At 38.0% G+C, this 23,140-nt stretch overlaps 1 protein-coding gene across 2 annotated transcripts in view; it reads right to left on the bottom strand.

Moving 5' to 3' along the window:
- Nucleotides 1–22,084, bottom strand: part of LOC138175899 (mitochondrial-processing peptidase subunit beta) — a 34,796-nt gene extending 12,712 nt beyond the window's left edge. Inside the window, exons 1-6 of one of the 2 annotated variants that reach the window (XM_069106555.1) lie at nucleotides 21,938–22,084; nucleotides 6,852–6,992; nucleotides 6,339–6,425; nucleotides 4,607–4,736; nucleotides 3,116–3,314; nucleotides 2,567–2,646 (exon numbers count right to left, since the gene is read on the bottom strand). In XM_069106555.1, the coding sequence (XP_068962656.1) occupies nucleotides 2,567–2,646; nucleotides 3,116–3,314; nucleotides 4,607–4,736; nucleotides 6,339–6,425; nucleotides 6,852–6,992; nucleotides 21,938–22,024 (724 nt within the window). In that variant the 5' untranslated portion in view covers nucleotides 22,025–22,084. Of the gene's footprint in view, nucleotides 1–2,566; nucleotides 2,647–3,115; nucleotides 3,315–4,606; nucleotides 4,737–6,338; nucleotides 6,426–6,847; nucleotides 6,993–21,937 lie in introns of those variants that run through there. The other variant, XM_069106554.1, reaches the window with a different exon arrangement.
- Nucleotides 22,085–23,140: the final 1,056 nt, after the last annotated feature.

Below are 23,140 nucleotides of genomic sequence, written 5' to 3'. Positions count from 1 at the left end.
GAAATGGAGAGCAGATGTAGTATAAGGTACTCAGGGAGAGCCTGAAGAGTTGCTTGCATTTATATAGTTCTCAATAGATAAAGAAACATTTATACCAAAATTAGCACCCTTAACTGGATGTGGTAGACACCTCCCTCCACCCCCCACTACTTATCTGTCCCAATCTGAAAACAAAGAAAATCTAGTAACTTAAATTACAGTTACACTAAGACCCTGGTTAAAAACGGAAAAAAGATCATCACCAAAAGGTTGACTATTAGGTGCTAAGTTTTTTGACCACAGTAACTCATGAAACCATCTCTCCACACTGACAGAAAACATGGGCCTTAATCTTTATCCTGAACTTTAATCTCATATCACCAACTGCCTGATAGACACTGCCACTTGGTTGTCCCACGGGCATCTCAAATTCAACATTTCCAAGGATCATCTCTCCCTCAAAATACCTCCTTAATACTATTTCATCCCTATCCAGGGCAATAACAACTCACCAGTTAATCAGTCACAGTCAACAGTCACAATGTAACTTCTCTGTCACCCATGACTATTTCCTTTCCCTCACCCACTATTATATAATCAGAAGTCAATTCAGATTCTACTTCTGAAAGATCTGTTCTAGCCATCCCCTTTTCTCCATTCACATGTAACCACTCCCAAGGTCAGGCTCTCATCTTCATTCATTTGGACCATTAAAAAAAACCCCTAATTGATCTCCTATTTCTAGTCTATCCCTTTTCCATACATCCTTCACACAAAAGATTGGTGATTTCATTGGAAAAGAGACTCAGTTCAATTCAACAGCCTACTACGTGCCAGGCTACAAAGGATAAAAGACAAAAACAAAATAACCCCTGCTATGTAAACATTTATCATGTGCCAAGATCTGTACTAAGCTCTGGAGATACAAATATGAAAAAGTCCCTACCCTCAAGGAGTTTACAATCTAATGGGGGAAGATAACATATAAAAGGAAGATGAAAAGGGGGGTGGGAAGGGAAGATACCCAGACAAGTGCCAAAGTCCTCTTCCTAGGGTACAGTTTTGACCATATCATTCCCTTGTTCAGAACCATTGACTTTCCACTTACTTTAAAATAAAATGCAGATGCTTCAATCAGGCATTAAAGCTTTTCACAATCTAACTTGAACCTTTCCAGTTCTCACACTCCTTCTTTAATATTACTCTTTATGAACTGTCTTTCAACAAAACTGAACTGCCAATTGTTGCCTAAAGTTGGCATCCTGTTTCCTGCCTCTGTCCCCAATACCAGAAATGCATACTTGCCTGTTAGAAGCTTGTCTTCCTTCAAGGTTCAGTTTAGTTACTAACTCTTCAGTGAAGATGTCCAATACTCCCAGTTATTAGTGCTTTTTCCCTCTTCAAATTACCTCATATTTATTTTTTTATTTATGTACATCTTATAACCTCCAGTATTAGTTAAGGTCAGAACCTCCACGGAAGGAGCACACTCAGGCCAGTCACCTCTTCATTTCCCACCAGGCTGCATTCCTTTAGACTTCTCTATCATGTTCCTTTAATACCTTCCCTTCCTATCCCTTCTTCCACTTTCCTTTTGTGTGTAGTCCTCCCCTATCAGATAGTAAACTCCTTGAAGGCAGGGACTGCATTTCTTTTCATATTTATCTCCCCATAGAAGACACTTAAGAAATGTTTACTAACTGGAGGGGATATTTTGTTTTTGTCTTTTTTGTAGCCTGACAGAGTGCCTTGCATATAGCAGGGTACTGGATTTAACTGAGTCTCCCTCCCAATGATGTATATGCAAGGTTAAATAATAAGTATCAGGAACACAAAGATAAATTGAGACATACTTCTAACCCCCAAGAAAACTACAATCTAGAATAAACAGGGAAAACTGGAAAAATTGCAAAAGCAGAAAAAAAGCATTTCACAGTTAACTCAAAATAGATGGGGGAAAACAATGTAACAGGGAGGCCTTTGCTCTACAGTGATTCAGTGTTTTCTGTCCCTATGCTACCAAACAAATAGCACCAAATTTCAGGGAGCTTTATTGTCATGTCTAAGCATTCAGTTATCTGCTGTTTCCAATGGAAATTTCAAGTATTTTCCACCCACCTACCCTGATGATACAATGACCAGTTCCACATTTTGCTGAGAGCAAGTTTAATAAAAAGTGTTCATTCAAAAGAAGTCAAAAGCTGATGCTCAAAAAATATTTGCTAGAGAAATAAACTTAAAAGTCTCCAGAGATTAAACTACCTTCCAAGCAAAAATGTATCCCACTATTTCTCTGGTTCTTAACTGTACTACCTGGAAACAGTTAATTTGTTCTATAACTATAACTATAACGGAAGTTTAAAACACACAAAAAAGTTTTTATTTTTCAAAATGACTGAAATATGTACTCCATTTCCCCTTTCCTCTACCTTAGGCTTTTATAGACTTAGTAACTTAGCTATTAAATGAAGAGCTAAATTGGGGGTACCTCCCAACCAGTTTAAACTAATATAAAAAACCATGGGAAACAGCCCTAATGAAATGGACACAAAAACATAACAAATACTTTACATCTTTGATCACCTACCTCCAGCAGCAGCAAGCACAATCCTTGGACCTTTATAATGTGTTGTTATGTATTCCACTAAGTCCTTCCGGTTTATAGATCTGAAAGCGGAAAAAGAAAGAAAAGTGGAATACCTTTGACTTCCAATATGCCCTTGAAGGTATCCTATAACATGTTCCACATATGTAGAAAGAAGCATCTCAACTGTCAGACTTCATACTAAAGAAAAAGGCAGAGGCATCTGTATTTCTCATCTATACCCATGAGCAGCCCTGACTCAAAGTGAAATCCTACCTAATAACTGATTCTTCAAAATTTTAAGGGTTTGTAAACTTAAGTGCCAATTCAACAAACATTAATTAGGGAGTAATTTGGGATTAAGTGCAGCAAACTAATATATAGTTACATTTTCATGATTATAAGATGATTAAACCATGAAATCTGGAATATCTAAAGTTCACAGATCCAAGCATGGAAGGAACAAGACCCTCTTAAAGCAGCCCATGACTAATGACTTACCAAATTATTTCCTATCATCACAAAATACTGAGCAGAACTGAATATACTCACTTTATATTTTCTGTTGGCCCTAAAATTGTCCGTCCAAGGGCAGTATTTTGATAGGCTGTAGCATGAAGATAATCAAAAACAACTTCCTGCAAATTGGTTTCAACTTCCTGCATCTCTCGGAGGATAACTCCACGTTCACGTTCAATCTCAGCTTCTCCCAATGTACTATTTTGTATTATATCAGCAAGAATTTCTACAGCTATTAGCAAAAACAAGAAAAAATTCAAGAATTACAATTTTTACATTAATAGAAGATGGTCTAGTTTTTGAGAGACATCCTAAGAATCTGAAAGACCTGGATTCAAATTTGTCTCTAAAATATACTAGCTATGTGAGCAAGTTATATACTAGCTATGGGCAAGTTACTTAACCTCTCAGTCCCCTAGGCCACACTGTAAGACTCTTAAGTTGGATGACAAAATACTTTGGTAGAATGAGATTCCTTAATGGAGTTTTCTATATTAATGAAATAAATCTGGTAGAAAAAAAATGATTGTCATCAAAGCTATCTGGTGCTAGGCAAAAAAAAGAAACAGCTAAGTAGAATATAATATGTGCCCAAGGCACCTAATAAAATGTAAACCAAAGGTTACTGTTTACAGAAAAAAAAAATGGGGAAAGGATTCATTATTTAACAAATGTTTCTATTTTGTATCTGGACCTATGGTTTCACTGGAACAGAAAAATGCCAGCTGAGAACTCCCTCTATCAATAAAGATCAACAATGAATAGCTTTTGTAATTAATCATACAACTATCTAAGAACAAGCTGAGGAAATATCGGCTAGATTGAAATTTATATGAAAAGACTTGTGATTTTAGTTGACTGCACGCTCAGTGTAAGTTAATAATGAGAAACAGGAGTCAAAAAAAGGTAATTTGGTTTCAAGTGACCAAATATAAGAATTAGGGAAGTAGAGGTCTCACTCAGCCTTGATTAGAATGTATATGGAATGCTGTGTTAGTTCTAGGTGCCACATTTTAGAAGGGACCTTTGGCAACAAGACACCCCAAAGTGAGAGACAACTATGGTGATGAGATTCAAAACTGCATGATATGAAAATAATTTGAAAAAGCTGAATATATTTACACTGACAATCAGACAAGGAATGTGTGACATAAGGGTGCTGAAAAAGTCTAAGAGTTGTCTTAAAGAACAGGGATAAGACTAATTCTGCTGAGATGGAAGAACTAGAACCACTGGTAGAAATTATAAGGAGGTAGGTTTCAGAGCTGTCAGCTGTCTTGTAAGACAGTGAGTTCTTCATAGTTGGAGGTATTCATGCAGATGACTATCAGAAATGTTGTAAAGCATTCATCCATTCAAAAGGAGGGTTGGAATAGAAGACTACTAAGATCTTTTCCAACTCTACAATTCTATTCTTCTAAAGCTGTCATGCAAAAATGGAAATGGAAAGTAATGAACCCCAAAAGAAATATATTACCCCTCAAGAAATATTTTCAGAATTTTGTAAATACAAAAAATAAATACCTTTTGGCAAATCTTTTGAGAAGGCCTTGGCATAATATACTGTTTGCTCTCTGGATGTATAGGCATTGAGGTGAGCACCCATGTTCTCAATCTCAAGCTCTAGATCCAATTGAGATCTTTTTTTGGTGCCCTGAAACAAGACAGGGGGCAGTCAATAAAGTGGAGAGCTGGTTAAGTCCAGCTAATCCTCAATTTAAAAAAACATCAATTTTTTAAAATTTTATTTTATTTTCAGTTTCAATTCATTCCCTCCCTCCTTCCACTGCCCTAATCACTGAGAAGGCAAAACAAACAAAATTACAAATATGTATATTATGCAAAACAAATTCCCTGAATTAGCCAAGTCCAAGATAAAAAAAAGCTTCAATCTAATCTGCACTCTGAGTTTTACCATAAATCCTATGGAATTGTGCTTATCATTGTGTTGATAAGTGCTATTAAGTCTTTCCAAGTGGTTTATCCTTACAATATTGCTGTTACTGTGTAAACTGTTCTCCTGGTTCTGTTTACTTCACTTTCCATCAGTTCATACATGTCCTTCCAGGTTTTTCTGAAACCATTTCCTTACAGCATAATGGTATTCCATCACAGTCATATACCATAACTTGTTCAGCCATTCAGTTGATGGGTACCCCTCAGTTCTCAAGTCTTTGCCACCACAAAAAGAACTGCTACAAATATTTCTGTACACATAGGCCTTTTCATCTTTATCTCTTTTAGGTAAAGACCAAGTAGCAGTATACACAGTTTAATAGCTTTTAGGAGAAAATTCCAAATTACTTTCCAGAATGGTCGGACCAGTTCAAAGTTTCATCAACAATGCATTAGTGTACTAGTTCTCCCACAGTCCCTCCAGGATCTATCATTTCCCTTTTCTGTCCACTTAGTCATTAGAAGGTTGTGCAGTGGTATCTCCAAGAATAACAATTATTTTTAAGTGCCTACTGTGTTCAGAGCACTGCACCTAGGCTCTGCATAAGGTACAAAGTTTACATGAGAAAGGTTTCCTGCCCTTATGGAGCTTAAAGTGAGCAAGGCAACAAGACATACAACTACTACAAATAAATCATCCATAACACGTACATAAGAGAGGTGTTCTAAATATCACATGTGAAGACTGGAAAGTATATAAGCAGAGGTTAATTTCAAGTAAACTGCCTTGACTGCTTAAGGGAAAAGCACATGTCTTTAGAGCAACTAGGTGGTGCAATAGGTAAGAGAGAGGGCTAGGCTTGGAGTCAGGAAGACCAGACCTTGAATCCCGTCTCTGATACATATTAGCTATATAACCTAGGCAAGTCACTTAACCTGTTTGCCTCAGCTTCTTCAGCTAATATGGTGACTAGAGCAGCACCTACCTCCCGGGGTTATTGTAACAATTAATGAAATAATATTTGCAAAGCACTTAGCATAGTTTCTAACACATAGCAAATGCTTAATAAAATTCATTCTTTCTCCTTTTTTTTCCTTTCTTCCCAAGAGGTATCCATTCAGATTATCCTCAGATTATCCACAAAAAAAAAACCCAAACTTTTTTTTTTTACTTTAAATTCAAGTATCAATAATGTCTTGAGGGTGCCACCAAAGACTAGCAAAGACAAAGGAATGTAGTACAGCAGAAACAAATAACATGTGCTCCACCACAGATAAATAATGAGTATCACAGTTTAATGAATAACTTAATATTTATCATCTCCTAAAGAAAATATATTAAACAAATCTGATAACTTGCCTTAAAAGCCATATGTTCCAAAAAATGAGCTGTTCCATTATTCTTCTCATTTTCATATCGACTTCCAGCATCAATCCAAAGTCCAACCTTATTAAAATACCAAAAAACAAAAACAAAAAATAACAAAACACCATCCATTTTGGTTTATGACCTCCCTCTTCTTGAACTATCTCACCCAATATTAATACAAAGTCATGTATTCACTGTAGTGAATTAATAGTACATTAATATATAAATAAACCTTGTGGGGTCATCAAGGCTATTAAAAGATATTACAAAACTATACTTGCTACCATGGCAAAAATGGCAATACATTATAAGAGCCAAAGGAGATACTAGAAAGGGTAACTTCTTACACTTTGGGCACATGGCCACCATTGGCCACCAATCAAAGACATAGCTACTAGAAATCTATCAAGGAAAGAACCTAAGTCCTGAAGAGAAGATTTACCATCAATAGTTGTCCTCTTCAAATGAATGCTCACCCCAAAAAAGGTTGTCTATGTTACCTACTGTGCATGTTGAGAGACCTGAGTCTTCAGAAGCTACCCTGAGTCCATTTTCCAAAGCTGTTACTCTTGTCTCAGGAACATTCAAAACTACTTGTGCAGCTGCTTGTGTGCTTCTTAATCTGTTCACTCCAAAATTTATAGGCTGGAAAAAATTTACAACAAATATTATACTTTAACATTAATGTTAAAGAGACTTTTTTCTTTCAGTTACAAAAATATGAGATGTTTGTATGCCTTAGAATTTTTTACATCCCTTAGGACTCTCCCTTTCCTGGAACAGTGTAGTAGAAAGAATTCCAGCCTGAGAGTAAAGAAACTTGAACATAAATCCCAGTTCTGGCACTAGCTGGGGAACTATACAAGTTATCTGAGGAAACTGAAGCTCAGTTTCCTCAACCATAAATGGCAATAATATTAGCACTAACTACATCAGAGGGCTGCCAAAGAAAAAAATGTAAACCTTAAAGCACTAAGTAAATGTGAGTTAAAAGTATAGAAGCTGGGGCAGGCCGGGAAGGCACGGCTGGCAGACGCAGGCCGGGAAGGGGCCTGATCAACTCAGAGGGCAAGTCTTCCCACCAACCACAAGGTCCACTACCAGGCCTATTACCAAAGGGCTGGGACTGGAAAGAGCAAGGTAAGAAGCAAATACAGGGGCTGGGGCTACCACTTCATAGCCCAGAAATTTTTTTTTTTAAAAAGCCCCTTTCAGGACCTCCAAAGTCTAGGATGACAGAGTGAACCTCACTTGCTCCAAACCCCCCCTCTGACCCTGAAAACATAGTAACTCTTGCCCCAGGGCAAAACCCTCTACAGTAAAGGCTTGGGATCCTAGAGGAAGGATGTGGCTAGGACCCTGCCACAAAATGGGTAGAAAGCAGACTACAAAGACAAAGATTCTGGAGTCCTACTATCCTCAGAGGGAGGAACCAACCTCAGAGGGAGACAATGTGGACTCCACACCCAAAGCTGAAACTTCAATAGGGAATGGGTCCCAAGCACAGAAGGCTCTCCTAGATGAGATGAAAAGGAACTTTGAAAACAAAATGAGATAGAAGACAAAATGAATAATTCTCTCAAAACGAAAATAGCAGAATTAGAAAAACATTATAATGAGGAAAACATCTCTCTAAAAAGTAAAGTGTATGACATGGGAAAGGAGCTTCAAAAATTAACCAAGGAAAATGATTTGCTAAAAACCAGAATTAACCAAATGGAAACAAATAACTCTATGAGGAACCAAGAATTAGCCAAGCAAAACAACAAGAATGAAAAATTAGAAAAAGAGGTAAAATACCTCAAAGAAAAAATAACTGACCTGGAAACAGATCCAGGAGAGATAATCTGAGAATCATAGGCCTACCAGAAAATGATGATGAAAAAATGAGCCTGGACAACATTCTCCAAGAGCTTGTTAAGGAAAACTGCCCTGAGATACTGGAACCTGAGGGCAAAATAGAAATCTAGAGAATCCACCGGACTTTGCTGTAAGAGATCCCAAACTGAAAAGGCCTTGAAATGTTGTGGCCAAACTCCAGAACTACCAGATAAAAGAGAAAATACTTCCAAGCGGCCAGAAAGAAACAATTCAAATATCGAGGGTCCACAGTGAGGATTGCACAGGATTTGGCAGCCTCTACACTGAAAGTTCGGAGGCAGTGGAATACAATTTTCCGGAAGGCAAAAGAGCTCGGGTTACAACCAAGGATCACATACCCAGCGAGACTGAGCATATTCTTCCAGGCAAAGAGATGGTCATTCAATGATATAACAGAGTTCCAGACCTTCTTGATAAAAAAGCCAGAACTCAATGGAAAATTCAACCTCCAATTACGAGATGCAACAGTGACTTAGAAAGGTAAACAAGGAGAACACACACACACACACCCTACTATTTGATAAGAGCAAACTGGTTATAGACAAGTAGAGGGTATGACTATAAAATACACAAAATGACGATTTAAAAAAAAACTTGTTAAGGGCTACAAAGGGACTGCAATGGAAGAAAGGGAATGGTTGAAGTGGAAAAGGGTAAATTATGCCACTCATAGAGGCATAAAAACTGTATAGCAGAGGAAAAAAAAGGGAGGGAGATGGAAATCATATGAGCTTTTCCCTCATTGGTTCTGGTACAAGGAGGGAATAACAACCAGTTAAGCATAGGACTCTATGGAGAAGAAACGCAAAAAGTATCATTTTAGAGGGAAAGAGGGGAGGGAGAGGAGCTTCGCATGAGATTTGTTCCTGTCACTCTTGATGCGAAGAAGAAATAGCATACTTCATTAAATATAACAATATCCTACAGGCAGTAGGAGGGGGAAAGGGTTACGAAAGGGGGGTGGGAGTGGTTTGTAGGGAGGGAAGTAGTAAGGGCAAAGGGGAGGAAAAGGGAGGGGGGCTAAAAGGGCAACACTGAGGGAGGCGGTGGTCAAAAGGAAAACTATTAAGGGGGGGAAGGGAGAAAGGAGGGAAAATATGAACATTAACAGGGGCAGGAATAGGATGGGGAGAAAGAAACAGATAACAATCATAACTATAAATGTGAATGGAATGAACTCTCCCATAAAACGGAGACGGATAGCAGAATGGATTAGAAATCATAATCCTACAATATGCTGTTTACAAGAAACACATCTGAAACAGAGGGATACACAGAGGGTAATGGTAAAAGGCTGGAGTAAAATATATCATGCCTCAGCTAAAGTAAAAAAAAGCAGGGGTAGCAATCCTTATCTCAGACAAAGCAAAAGCAAAAACTGACCTAATTAAAAGAGATAAGGAAGGAAACTATATCCTGTTAAAAGGCACCATCGAGAATGAAGCAATATCACTACTTAACATATATATACCAAGTGGTATAGCATCCAAATTCCTAGAGGAGAAGGTAAAGGAATTAGAGGAAGAAATAGATAGCAAAACTATACTAGTAGGAGACTTTAATCTCCCCCTCTCTGAACTTGATAAATCCAACCTCAAAATAAACAAGAAAGAAGTTAAGGAGGTGAACAGGATTTTAGAGAGGATAGGTATGATAGATCTCTGGAGAAAACTGAATGGGGATAAAAAGGAATATACTTTCTTCTCAGCGGTTCATGGCACATACTCAAAAACTGACCATGTTCTAGGGCATAAAAACCTCACAATTCTATGCAGTAAGGCAGAAATATTAAGCATCCTTCTCAGATCATGATGCAATAAAAATTATATGCAATAAAGGGCCAGGGAAAGACAGACTAAAAACTAATTGGAAATTAAACAATTTAATCCTAAAGAATGAGTGGGTCAAACAAGAAATTATAGAAACAATCAGTAATTTCATTCAAGAGAATGATAATAATGAAACAACATTAAAACAAAATTAAAATTAAAACAAAATCTGTGGGATGCATTAAAGGCAGTTCTTAGGGGAAGTTTTATATCCCTGAGTGCATACGTGACTAAATTAGAGAAAAGGGAGCTCAACGAATTGGGCATGCAATTAAAAAACCTAGAAAAAGAACAAATTCAAAATCCCCAATTAAATACTAAATTAGAAATATTGAAGACAAAAGGAGAGATTAATAAAATTGAAATTAAGAGAACTATTGAATTAATAAATAAAACCAAGAGCTGGTTTTATGAAAAAACCAACAAAATTGATAGACCCTTAGTCAATATGATAAAAAAAAAAAGAAAGAAGAAAACCAAATTATTAGTATCAAAAATGAAAAGGGTGAATCTACCTCCAATGAAGAGGAAATCAAAACAATAATTAAGAATTATTTTTCCCAATTGTATGCACATAAATTTGACAATCTTAGGGAAATGGATGAATATTTACAAACATACAAGTTGCCCAGATTAACTGAAGAGGAAGTAAATTACTTAAATAATCCCATCTCAGAAAAAGAAATTGAACAAGCCATCAGTCAACTCCCTAGGAAAAAATCTCCAGGGCCAGATGGATTCACTAGTGAATTCTATCAAACATTTAAAGAACAATTGATTCCAATACTCTACAAACTATTTGGGAAAATTAGTGAAGAAGGAGTCCTGCCAAATTCTTTTTATGACACAAATATGGTACTGATACCTAAATCAGGAAGAGATAAAACAGAGAAAGAAAATTATAGACCAATCTCCCTCATGAATATAGATGCAAAAATTCTAAATAAAATACGAGCAAAAAGACTACAGCAACTTATCTCAAGAATAATACACTTTGATCAGGTAGGATTTATTCCAGGAATGCAAGGATGGTTTAATATTAGGAAAACCATCAGTATAATTGATCATATCAACAATAAAACTAGCAGAAACCAAGTGATCATCTCAATAGATGCAGAAAAGGCTTTTGACAAAATACAACATCCATTCCTGTTAAAAACATTAGAAAGTATAGGAATAAATGGAGCCTTCCTTAAAATAATAGGTAGCATCTATTTAAAGCCATCAGCAAGTATTATATGTAATGGGGAGAAGCTAGAAGCATTTCCCATAAGATCAGGGGTGAAACAAGGGTGTCCACTATCACCCCTCTTATTCAATCTGGTACTAGAATGTTAGCAGTAGCAATTAGAGAAGAAAAAGAAATCAAAGGAATCAAGTTAGGCAAAGAAGAGACCAAGCTATCACTCTTTGCAGACGATATGATGATATACTTAGAGAATCCTAGAGAATCAAGTAAAAAACTGCTTGAGACAATAAATAAATTTGGCAAAGTTGCAGGATATAAAATAAACCCACATAAATCCTCGGCATTCAAGAAATAGAAAGAGAAATCCCATTTAAAGTCACTGTAGGCATTATAAAATATTTGGGAATCGACCTGCCAAAACAAATCCAGGACCTGTATGATCATAACTACAAAACACTTTTCACACAAATAAAGTCAGATCTAACTAATTGGAAAAATATCACCTGCTCGTGGCTGGGTCGAGCTAATATAATAAAAATGACAATTTTACCTAAATTAAATTATATATTTAGTGCCATACCAATTAATTGACCAAAAAACTACTTTATAGAGCTAGAAAAAATAGTAACAAAATTCATTTGGAAGAATAAACAGTCCAGAATATCAAGGGAATTAATGAAAAGAAATGCTAGGGAAGGTGGACTAGCTTTACCAGATTTCAATCTGTACTATAAAGCAGCAGCCATCAAAACTACTTGGTACTGGCTCAGGAATAGAGGAGTGGATCAATGGAATAGATTAGGTACACGAGATTCAGAAGTCAACGACTATAGTAATCTATTGTTTGATAAACAGACCCTCGTTTTGGGGATAAGAACTCACTATTTGACAAAAACTGCTGGGAAAAGTGGAATATAGTATGGCAGAAACTGGGCATAGACCATTATCTAACACCATATACCAAAATCAAGTCTAAATGGGTTCATGATCTAGGTATAAAGGTTGATACTGTAAGCAGTCTCCTAAAACAAGGAATAGTTTACCTATCAGACTTGTGGAGAGGGAAAGACTTTATGACTAAACAAGAATTAGAGAACATTATAAAATGTAAAATGGATAATTTTGACTACATGAAATTGAAGTTTCTGTACAAACAAAGCCAATGTAACCAAAATTAAGAGGGAGGTGGGAAATTGGGAAAGAATCTTTACAACCTATGTCTCTGACAAAGGACTCATTTCTAAAATGAGAGATACAGAGAATTGAGTCAAATTTATAAGAATACAAGTCATTCCCCAATTGATAAATGGTCAAAGGATATGAACAGGCGGTTTTCAGAGAAAGAAATTAAAGCTATCTATAAGCACATGAAGAAATGCTCTAATTCACTATTGATTAGAGAAATGCAAATCAAAACAACTCTGAGGTACCACATCTCACCAGTCAGATTGGCTAAGATGACAAAACAGGAAAATGACAAATGCTGGAGAGGATGTGGGCAAATTGGAACACTAATGTATTGCTGGTGGAGTTGTGAACTGATCCAGCCTTTCTGGAGAGCAATCTGGAATTATGCCCAAAGGGCTATAAATACTTTCATACCCTTTGATCCAGCAATACCCCTCCTAGGGTTATATCCCAAAGACATCATAGAAATGGGAGAAAGACCCATATGTACAAAAATGTTTATAGCAGCTCTTTTTGTGGTGGCAAAGAACTGGAAATTAAGGGGGCACCCATCAATTGGGGAATGGCTGAACAAGTTGTGGTATATGCATGTTATGGAATACTATTGTGCTATAAGAAACGAGGAGCAGGCAGTCTTCATATTTACCTGGAGAGGCTTATGCGAACTGATGCTGAGTGAGAAGAGTAGAACCAGGAGAAATTTGTACACAATTACAGACACAACGTATGTGTGATGACCAACTTTGATAGACTGGACTCATCTCACCAATGCAGTGATATAAGTCAACCCCAAAAGACTCATGATGGAGAGAAATATGTGCATCCAGAGAAAGAACTAGAAAGAACTAAGTTTATATCCAGGTGGAAGCAAAATACCTGATCTTTTTCGTTCTCTTATTTGGTTTTATGTCCTCTTTACCATTTTTCATTCCAGCTGGTACAATCCATCCTTATAACCTGACTAATGTATAATGTGAAAGTATTTACAGATCCTATACTTGACTATAAGCCACCATGGGGGGGAGGGGAGGGAAGGGGACAAAATGTGAAATTCAAGGAATTGTGGAATTGAATCCTGTAAACTAAAAGGAAACAAACAAATTAATAAAAAAAAATTAAAAGAAAAAAAGTATAGAAACTATTCAAAATGGTGGATCTTTGTTAAGGAACAATTCATAAAGCCTCTCTGAAAATGGCTGAGAGATCTCTCCTGATCAATGTATCAGTATCAATTAGGCCCCATCTTTGATAATCCATGTGAAATTCTTGCCATCCCTCCAACACTTCCATTCTCATCTCCCTAGTCCCCTACTAGCAAAACAACAGTAAGTACAAATTAATAAATCGGAGTTTACTATCTCACTCTCAACTTTTTCAAGTTTTCATTTAGTATAATGTAACGAAAAGAGCCTAGACTTGGGATCAGAGGACATAAGACTGAATCCATCAATCAATCAATAATCATTTATTAAACATGTACTAAGAGGGTGTCAGTGATAAGGCAATATGCTAACAGCTGGGGTTACAAAAAGAAGCATGTCCCTTCTCTCAAGGAATTCACAATCAAATGAGGGAGAAAATAAACAAATATGTATATCAAGCTATATACAGGATAAATATATATATATATTTGAAATATATAAGAGAAGGCACTAGAATTAATAGGGGTTGGGAAAAGCTTCCTGTAGCAGATGGGACTTTAGATGGGACTTAAAGGTAAGCAGGAGAGCCAACAAGGCAGATGAGGGACAACCAGAGAAAATGTCCTGAGCCAAGAGATGAACTGGCTTGTTTAAGGAACAGCAAAGAGGCCAGTGTCACTGGATTAAAGAGTACATGGTGGGGAATAATATAAAAAGACTGGAAAATTAGGAGGGAGCTAGGTTATGAAGGGCTTTGAATATTAAACTGAGTATTTTGTATTTAATCCTTTAATAGTGCAATTATGAGGTGATGAACCAGAGTGGTGGCAGTATAGAAAGAAAAGCATGTAGTTGAGAGCTGCTGCAAAGACGAAATCAATAGGCCTTGGCAACAGGTTGGATATGAGGAGGTGATAGTGAGGAAGTGAGGAAAGCTCCTGGGTTTCAAGTCTGAGGGACTAGGTCAGGGGTGGGGAACCTTTGGCCTCAAAGCCACATGTGGCCCTCTAAGTATTCAAAGTGCAGCCCTTTGACTGAATCCAAACTTCATAAAACAGACCCCTTTAATAAAAGGATTTGTTCTGTAAACCTTGGACTCAGTCAAAAGGCCACACGCAAAGACCTAGAAGGCCACATGCAGCAGGCTGCCCACCCATCAACTAGGAAGATAGCAATACCCTCTAAAATATTAAGGAAGGTAGGAGGGGGGAAGGGTTTAGGAGAAAAGGTAATGAATTCAGTTTTGGAAATGTTGAATTTAAAATGTCTAGTGATATCCAGTTGGAGGTGTCTGAAAGGCAGTTGGAGATGACAGACTAGAGGCTAACAATAAGGGTGGAGTAGGTTGAATCTCCTGACTCTTTCCAGTTATTTTTTTTTAAATTACCTTGGGTAAATCTCAATCACACTTGAGTATTTGTACTACCTGCCTGTTGTTGCAAAGATCAAAAGAAGTTGCAGATTCAAAGCACTTTGTACTCATAAAGTCCTACATAAATATCAGACATTAAAATTACAATCTAAAGTTATTATACAACTACAAATATAAAAGACAAGAGACATACAACCAGATGTCTGGAGCTCAGCCATAAATGAGGCAAAAGTGGGCATAATTGGATTTCAGCTTTAGACTGTAAATATTTAGCAGAAATGTGCTAATTGCCAATTAAAGGCAGCAGAGCAAAAATCTTTCAGGGAGACAGATCATAGTTAATAAATTAAACTTCACTCAGTTAACTCCCTTCTTCCTCCCACCCCCAACTCTGATATTTCTTGCTAATGAGAAAGAGGTTTGGCAAACAGGGCATTAGCCAGAAGGATTAACTAGTAGAGCTACTTATAGGAACTGGAATCAGTGCTTCAAGAAAGTATGGGTAATAAAGAAAACTATAAAGTATCTGTCAAGAGTGTGTTATGTTTGATTTTCTACTGGTACCAAGTAATACCTATGTACAACAAGTAGGTCTCCATCAATGAAGATAAAAGGGTAGAAAGTGTAATCTCTTCTCTCAAGTTCAGAGAAAATGAAATATAGGATCATAGATTTAGAGCTGGAAGGGACCTTAGAGGTCATCTAATCCAAGCACCATGTTTTAAAGATGAGGAAACCGAGGCATTCCAAGCAAAAATGGAAGGGGTATTGGAAAATAAAACTAAAGAAAAAAGATAGGGGGGAATTCCAATGTAGACAGGAAGACTGGAAGGTAGAATAAGATTCTAACAAAAATAGGAAATAAGAACCAGAAAACACTTCGAGCAAAGGCAGGGAGCTCTGGAATCTGGACCATCTCAAAAGAAAGTAGTTTCTTGTGATCCAAGAAATGATGACATGAACACAGAGGCACCATCAATTGAAAGGTCACCCAGAAATAATCAAAGGAGGAACAGACATGTAATAGTGGTTGGTGACCCCCAAGTGAGGGGTTCCAGAATGGTCATGAGTCAGACTGATATGAAAAACAGAAACTTGCAGTCTTTCCAATTTCTGTACTGAGTGGTGAGTTGGGGTTTTTTGTTTTTCCAGTTTCTTTTTTTAGTAAAAAGTATTTTATTTTTTTCCAATTACATGTAAAGATAGTTTTCCACGTTCATTTTTTGTAAGATTTTGAGTTCCAAATTTGTCTCCCTCCCTCTCATTCTTCCATCTCAAGACAGCAAGCAATCTGATATAGTTTATAGTTTAACATGCAATCATGTTAAACATATTTCCTCATTAGTCATATTGTGAAAGAAGAAACAGAACAAAAGGGAAAAGCCACCAAAAAAAAAGTATAACTAGTATGCTTTGATCTGCATTCAGACTCCACAGTTCTTTCTCTGGATGTGGATAGCATTTTCTGTTAGGAGTCTTTCAGAATTGTCTTGGATCATTGTGTTGCTGAGGAGAGCTAAGTCAATCATAGTTGATCAATGCAAAATATTGCTGTTACCATGTGTACACAGTCTCCTAGTTCTGCTCACTTCACTCAGTATCAGTTCATTTAAGTCTTTTCAAGTTTTTCTGAAACCCACCAGTTCATCATTTCTTATAGCACATATCACAACTTTTTCAGCCATTCTCCAATTAATAGGTACTGTCAATTTCCAATTCTTTGCCACCACAAAGCTGCTATAAATTTTTTGTACATGTAGGTCCTTTTCCCTTTTTTTACTGATCTCTTTGGGATACAGACCTAGTACCCTGTTTCCCTGATAATAAGACCTATCCCGAAAATAAGCCCTCCCCTTACTGTGTAAGATTCCTCTAAAATAAGCCCTCCCCCGAAAATAAGCCCTATTGAGATTGCTACTGTAGTGAAGGTGATCCCCTGCGCTACACGCTACATTACGGTACCCTCTGTATGCACCATCCCCCCTTCCCCCCCATGAAACGCACGCTGCGCTCTGAGCTGCATCCAATCAGAGCTGCAGCAGTGAGCGCATCATCCTGTTCTTCCCCAGTGATTTGCTTATTGAATAAAGGTACATTTTTTTGTTCACATTTACCTGTTTATTAAAATTGCTGTCAATGTTCATTAAAATAAGCCCTCCCCTGAAAATAAGCCCTCTGGTGTTTTTCTGTCCAAAAAAAAAAACTTAATAAGACAGTGTCTTATTATCGGGGAAACATGGTAGTGGCATTGCTGAGTCAAAAGGTATACATAGTTTGATTGCCCTTTGGGCACAGTTCCAAACTGCTCTCCAGAATGGTTGGTTTGGGTCACAACTCTACCAACAATGCATTAGTGTCCCAATTTTCCCACATCTTCTCCATAGGTGATTCTTGTTAACACAAACGAACCACCAAGAAAACCTAAGGAGCACTGCTAAAGATTATGAAATCTTAGGCAAAAATCTAATGACCTCAGAGACACAAGTGATGTTTTCATCACTACTGCAGTCAATGAAGGACTGAATTCAGAAAGTCATAGTTTAAGAAAATAGTGTCTAAGAATGTGTTTTAAGTTTCTTGACCATGGCTTAAAATAGAGGTGTCATCCACTGAAATAAAATACTGATGGGCTCTTCACTAGGGAGGAAGCATACTTTAATAGGGTTATTGCTTTAATTTTTTAATAGGGTTATTTTGCCTGAAATCGTGTAAATCAATAATGAACAGGATTTTACAGTGAAAACAGAGAGAAAATTCCCAGCTAATCTAAGCCCACCACCATAGAAAAATAGTACAATACAGAAAGAATAATAACCAAGAGAAAAACAAATAATTCCCGAGAGATAGTATCCAAGAAAAGAACTAGCAATAAAATCCAAGGTCTTAGAGACCTATAAAGACATGGACAAGGTATGGATGAAACAGGGAAACCTCATGATCCTAAAGAAACAATTCTAAATGAAAGAGGCGAATCTGACCTGACTGGTATCACTGAGATTTGACAGAATGGGTCTTATGACTGATCTATGAAATGGTATTATTTAAAAGGAATAGAACAGATCAAAGGAGTGGTGGCATAGCACTGTAAATTAAGGAAAAATTATTTGAGGAAAGGCAAGAACCAATGGGAGGAAATATGTTAACGTTCATGTGAAGATTGTCAGGAAAAAAACTGTATTGAAAAAATTACAGCCCACCAGATAAGATGAATTAGGTAAGTTTGAGAAACAGACCAAAAATCAAGTATGAAGCATGATCTTCTAGTGATGCAGGATATCACCAGTCTAGGCATCCGCAGGTTTTCTCTCTAACCAAAACAGAGCAGCCAACAAATTTGACTTAACAACTTCATCTTTAAAAAGGTAGAGAAAGCCTCAAGTGGAACTACTACTCTGAACCCCTTTCTGACCTGCAAAGAACTGCTTATTGAAATAGAAATGATAGTACATGACCAATTAAACACAGAACTTGTAAGTTTAAAAAAGGAGAGGAAAGCAGAGCAATTAGGCTGATCTACCAATATTTGAGGAGATTGGATTTCAAAAGGTTTAAAGAAAGGATGAGTGGGATCCACATTAATGTGACTAAAAAGAAAACTTACCAACCAATTCGGACTTTTAAAAGACACTACAAAAGGTAGAAGGGCAAGCAATTTAAGATGAATATAAAGTAGTACAGTTCTATAAGCAATAAAGCCCAGAATGAAAGGCTATGAATGCTAAGGATGACTTAGCAAAAAGGAGTTTTTAACTTTTGTATATTGGGGTCAAAAGGAAAACCAAAAAAAAAAAAAAAAAGGTCAATAATTAAAATGTAATGGCAATGAGAATCCTTATTACTTCTATTTTCTCTTACAAGAAAATTGGTCAGGGGCGGCCAGGTGGCTCAGCGAGTAAGAGCACCGGCTCCAGTGTCCAGGATGACCTGGGGATCGAATCTGGGCTCTGACACTTAGCACCACACCCAGAAATAACTGGTCGTGTAACCTTGAGCAAGTTACTTAACCCCGATTGCTTAAAAAAAAAAAATTGGTCTTTGGATGTGGAAGAATAGAAAAAAAGAAAAAAAAATGATTAACAAGGAGCTGAAAACAAAGACAGTAAGGTAGTAATAAAAAAAACAAAAACCCCACTTATCTATTCTCAAGGAGTTGAAGTAAGCAGGTGCTGATGAACTATATCTTAGGGTACTGAAAAAACTGATAGACATAAATGCTGAGTCACTCTGCTGGCAATCTTTGAAAAATTAGGGAGAATGGGAGGGATGTTACAAGACTAGAGTAAAGGAAATGTCCTGATTTTTGTGAGGGGGAAGAATTTAAAACTATAGTGGATGGGATAGTGACCTTGACTTTGCAAAGTCTTAGAAAATATACATAGAAGCATTTATAAAGGGAAGCAGTGATTCCTAAAATTTAGCATGAGCCCATCAAGATAAGTTATGTCAAAATGACATATCAGTTTGAGACCCATGATCTAGACTAACATTAATTTTACATATGAAAAAAAAAAATAGGCCAAGGCAGAGTGACTCTGCTACTTACTTAGGCCAATCACTTAAACACTTTAGGCTCAGTCTTCTAATCTATAACATGAGAGTGTTGGACTGGCAGCTGAGGCCCCTTCCAGGTATAAATCTATGATACTAAGAATAGTGGGATCAAGATATGAAAAAGAGTTTCAACTAATACCAAAGGCTCTGAGTAGAATGGCAGAAGGTAGAATTGAGAGGAAGACTATGAGTCTGGCACTTTAGTCACTGAAAAAATTAGAAGGCTATCAATAGACTCCAGGAATAAGGAGGGCAAAGAGTATGCGGCACAAATGGATTAAAGAGGAAGGGTGGTAGAAAGAGGGAAGGTGGTAGAGGGATTGGTCTGGAAGTGGGGGAAGAGGGGAGGGAGAATAGTATTTATTAAGCATCTATTATGTACCCCTGGGTCTGGAGTTAGGAAGATCTGACTTCAAATCTGGTCTCAAATCCTTATTAGTTGTATGACCATGTGCAAGTCATTTAACTTGCTTACCTTAATCCACTGGAGAAAGAAATAGCAAACCACGCCAGCATTTTTGCCAAGAAAATCCCTCAGACTGTATGGTCCATGGGGTCATGAGGGACACAAGTGAACAACACCAACAACAATACTGTGCACCAGGTACTATGGTAAGTGTTTTTACAAATATTATCTCATTTGATCCTCACAATAATCCTGCAAAGTAGGTGCTACTATGATCTCTAGTTTACAGTTAAAGAAAGCGAAGGCAAAAATATGTGACTTGCCCAGGGTCATACAGCTAGTATCTGAGGATGGATCTGAATTTGGGTTTCTAACTCCAGAACCAACTCTCTATTCATTACCCTACCTATCTGACTCTAGTGGGGAGCAAGGAATATGCTCACCCCCTTCTACTGGACCCCTGCATCAGGGAGAATGCAAGAAGACAATTAACCTCTTTGAGCCTCAGTTTCTTCATCTGTAGAATGGGGATAATGCCTCATCCATCGACCTTGCAGCATACTGTAAGAAAATTCTTTGTAAACCTTAAATCACTATATAAATGGGTTATCATGATTACGATTATTCCTGTGCCCAGCTCTGAACTACCCTCCCATAAGGAAGAAAAAGAAATCAGGCACTGTCACTGGAAATCACTGTATCCCCAGACCACCAGTCCTGCTTCTGGCCTAGGCCTCACAACCATCTTCTGGGGAAGCAACTCCTGTGAAGGAGTCAGCCATTCCCACCAACTGCCAGCTACCTAGCTCACTCATATCAGGCAAGTCTGCTAAGTTACAGCAGCAAGGCTGTAAGGGAAAGACAGGAGGCAGCATGGGCCAGGGAAGTTTTGACTTTCCTTCCCCCATCTTACCCTTTGTATGCTGCCTTACCCCATTAGATTGCGCCCTTCTTGAGGGCAAGGCTTGGCTTTCTTTTTTGTATCTGTATCCCTAAAGCGGAGCATAGTACACGGCACACTGGATCAGTTTATTGACTGTTAACTGAATTCTTTGCTCTGTCCTCCAAGAACCCAGACCTCTCAGGGGCAAGCCTAGAACGCCAGGGAGCTTATCCTGTGTATTTCTTGTTTGTACATGGCTGTTTGAATGTTGTTGCCCTCGTTAGACTGCGAGCTCCTTGAGGGTAGGGACTTCGCACCGTGTCTGTTACAAGTTAGCAAAAAAAAAAAAAAAAAAAATCCTCCCCAGAACTCAGCACAGTGATTTGCACAAAGTAAGCACTTAATAAACGCTTGACTCACTCAAGTGCCTGAAAAAGTCTTGCTGATGGCACCAATCCCCGCTTTTGAGAAAAACAGTAAATTCAGTTTTAGACAAGCTTGAGGGCCTAGGGGAAGCTCCAAAATAATTTTTAATACAAGTTTCAATACAGAGACAAAAGAGGACACACAGGGAAGTATATCAATATCTTAACCTGCATATTCCGACAAATGTAGTTAGCGTTTTTAAGGCTTTCGCCAGGGTGGAACACTCACAAGATACAATCTATCTAGTTCACATTCATCTCATAGTGGAAAAGGGGATCTGGAATCAAGGGGCCCTGGCTTCCACGAGAAGAAGGGATATTTACTACTGTGAAAGAAGGAACATCACTAACTTCCTTACGCCTCCACTAGCTCTGGTCTAGACCGCCACAAAAGTCCTCCAGCTCTAGAAACCCACGTTCCCGCAATCCCTCCAACACTAAGACACTAAACCGTGGCCCGCAACCCATCCAATGAGAAGCTCGTCATGGAGCAGGCGCGCCGCAATGCCCGCCGGGACTTGTAGTCCCGGGCTCGCGGCACTTCGCTAAGTCAAGCTGAGCGCCCTAGAGGAGCCATCCTCGCCACCTCAGGCCAAGGCAGCTTCCTGGTGTCCGACTGAGAAAGCGGGGCCTGCCGCTCACCTTCCACTTTACCTAACACTGACTCCGTCGCTTCTCGTTTTCGACTCGCGACCGAATGGCCAACGCGGCATATGTAACTCACCCTCCGGGGCAGGAACTTATTCGACGATCCCCAGAGACGCCTGGGCCCCGGCAGCAGTAAGGAACGGACACCAGCAAACATCGCCATCTTGACTGGAAATGTGCCGGGATCAAAAAGCGTCGAGGGAGGCAGGACGGGGGGGGGGGGGGAGGGAACTTCCGGGTCTTATGGAAATATGCTGCTTGCTGGTGAAACGGGGCCTCGGCCGCCACCGTGTGGCCATGGTGGAGAATGACACGCCTCCTGTAAAGGGAAGGGAGGAATACATGACATCATCCTATAAAATGATAAAGCTTTTTAAAATTCTATAAAATGTTCTATAAAAAATTCTATAAAAATTCTATAAAAAAGTTCTATAAAATTATCAAGCTTTTTAAAAATATTTTTATAACTATTTCATTAGATTTTTTCCCACTGTGATCTTACACATTGTTTTATGCACTTAAAACGTTATTATTTTTAAAATATCTCATTTGGTCCTTGCAACAATCCTGGGAGGTAAGGTGCTGTTATTATCCTCCTTTCACAGTTAGGGAAACTGAGGCAAACAGAAGTTAAGTGACATGCCCAGGGTCACACATCTAGGAAGTGTCTGAGACCAAATCCGAACTTCCTTATTCCAGGCCCAGCATTCCATCCACAGCACCACCAGCTGCCTCTATGGAAAAACATGTAAGACAAGAATATTAAAGAAAGAGGCTTCTCTTTTTAAGAATTGCTCCATAACACAGCACAGAGTGCCCAGAAAGGAGAAATTGGTCAGTGGAGGAGAAAGGTGTCAAGAGAACAGAAAAAAAACAGCCAATAACAAAGGTGAGCAGCCTCTGGGCTTTTCAAGATCAAGTATTTACCAGGTGGCTTCATTATTTTGTTTGAAGTATCATTATATCCCACAACACCAGAAAGATCCATATGCAGAAGTAGAAACATGTTCCAAAACCAAAACATATTACTCACCTACCTGTGGTAAAGTGAACACTATTCGAGTCAAGAGACCTGGGTTTTAGTTTTGGTCTTCTCCCCTGTATTAGTAGTTATAACTTTTTAAAACTACCTTTTAAAATCCTTTTTTAAGCTACCAAAAAATATGTGGTATATAAAGGAAAAAGCATTCAAGACAATCAGACAACCAGGATTTAAGTCCCAGCTCTATTGTTTTTATGAGCTTGGATGAGTCAATTTATCTGAGAGTCAGTTCTCTCA

The sequence above is a fragment of the Petaurus breviceps genome, unplaced genomic scaffold (genome assembly GCF_028583685.1).
Source record: "Petaurus breviceps papuanus isolate PSGF00001 unplaced genomic scaffold, PetGlider_PUasm1.0 79, whole genome shotgun sequence".
NCBI classification, from domain to species: Eukaryota; Metazoa; Chordata; class Mammalia; order Diprotodontia; family Petauridae; genus Petaurus; species Petaurus breviceps.
This window is presented reverse-complemented; position numbering and strand designations above follow the sequence as displayed.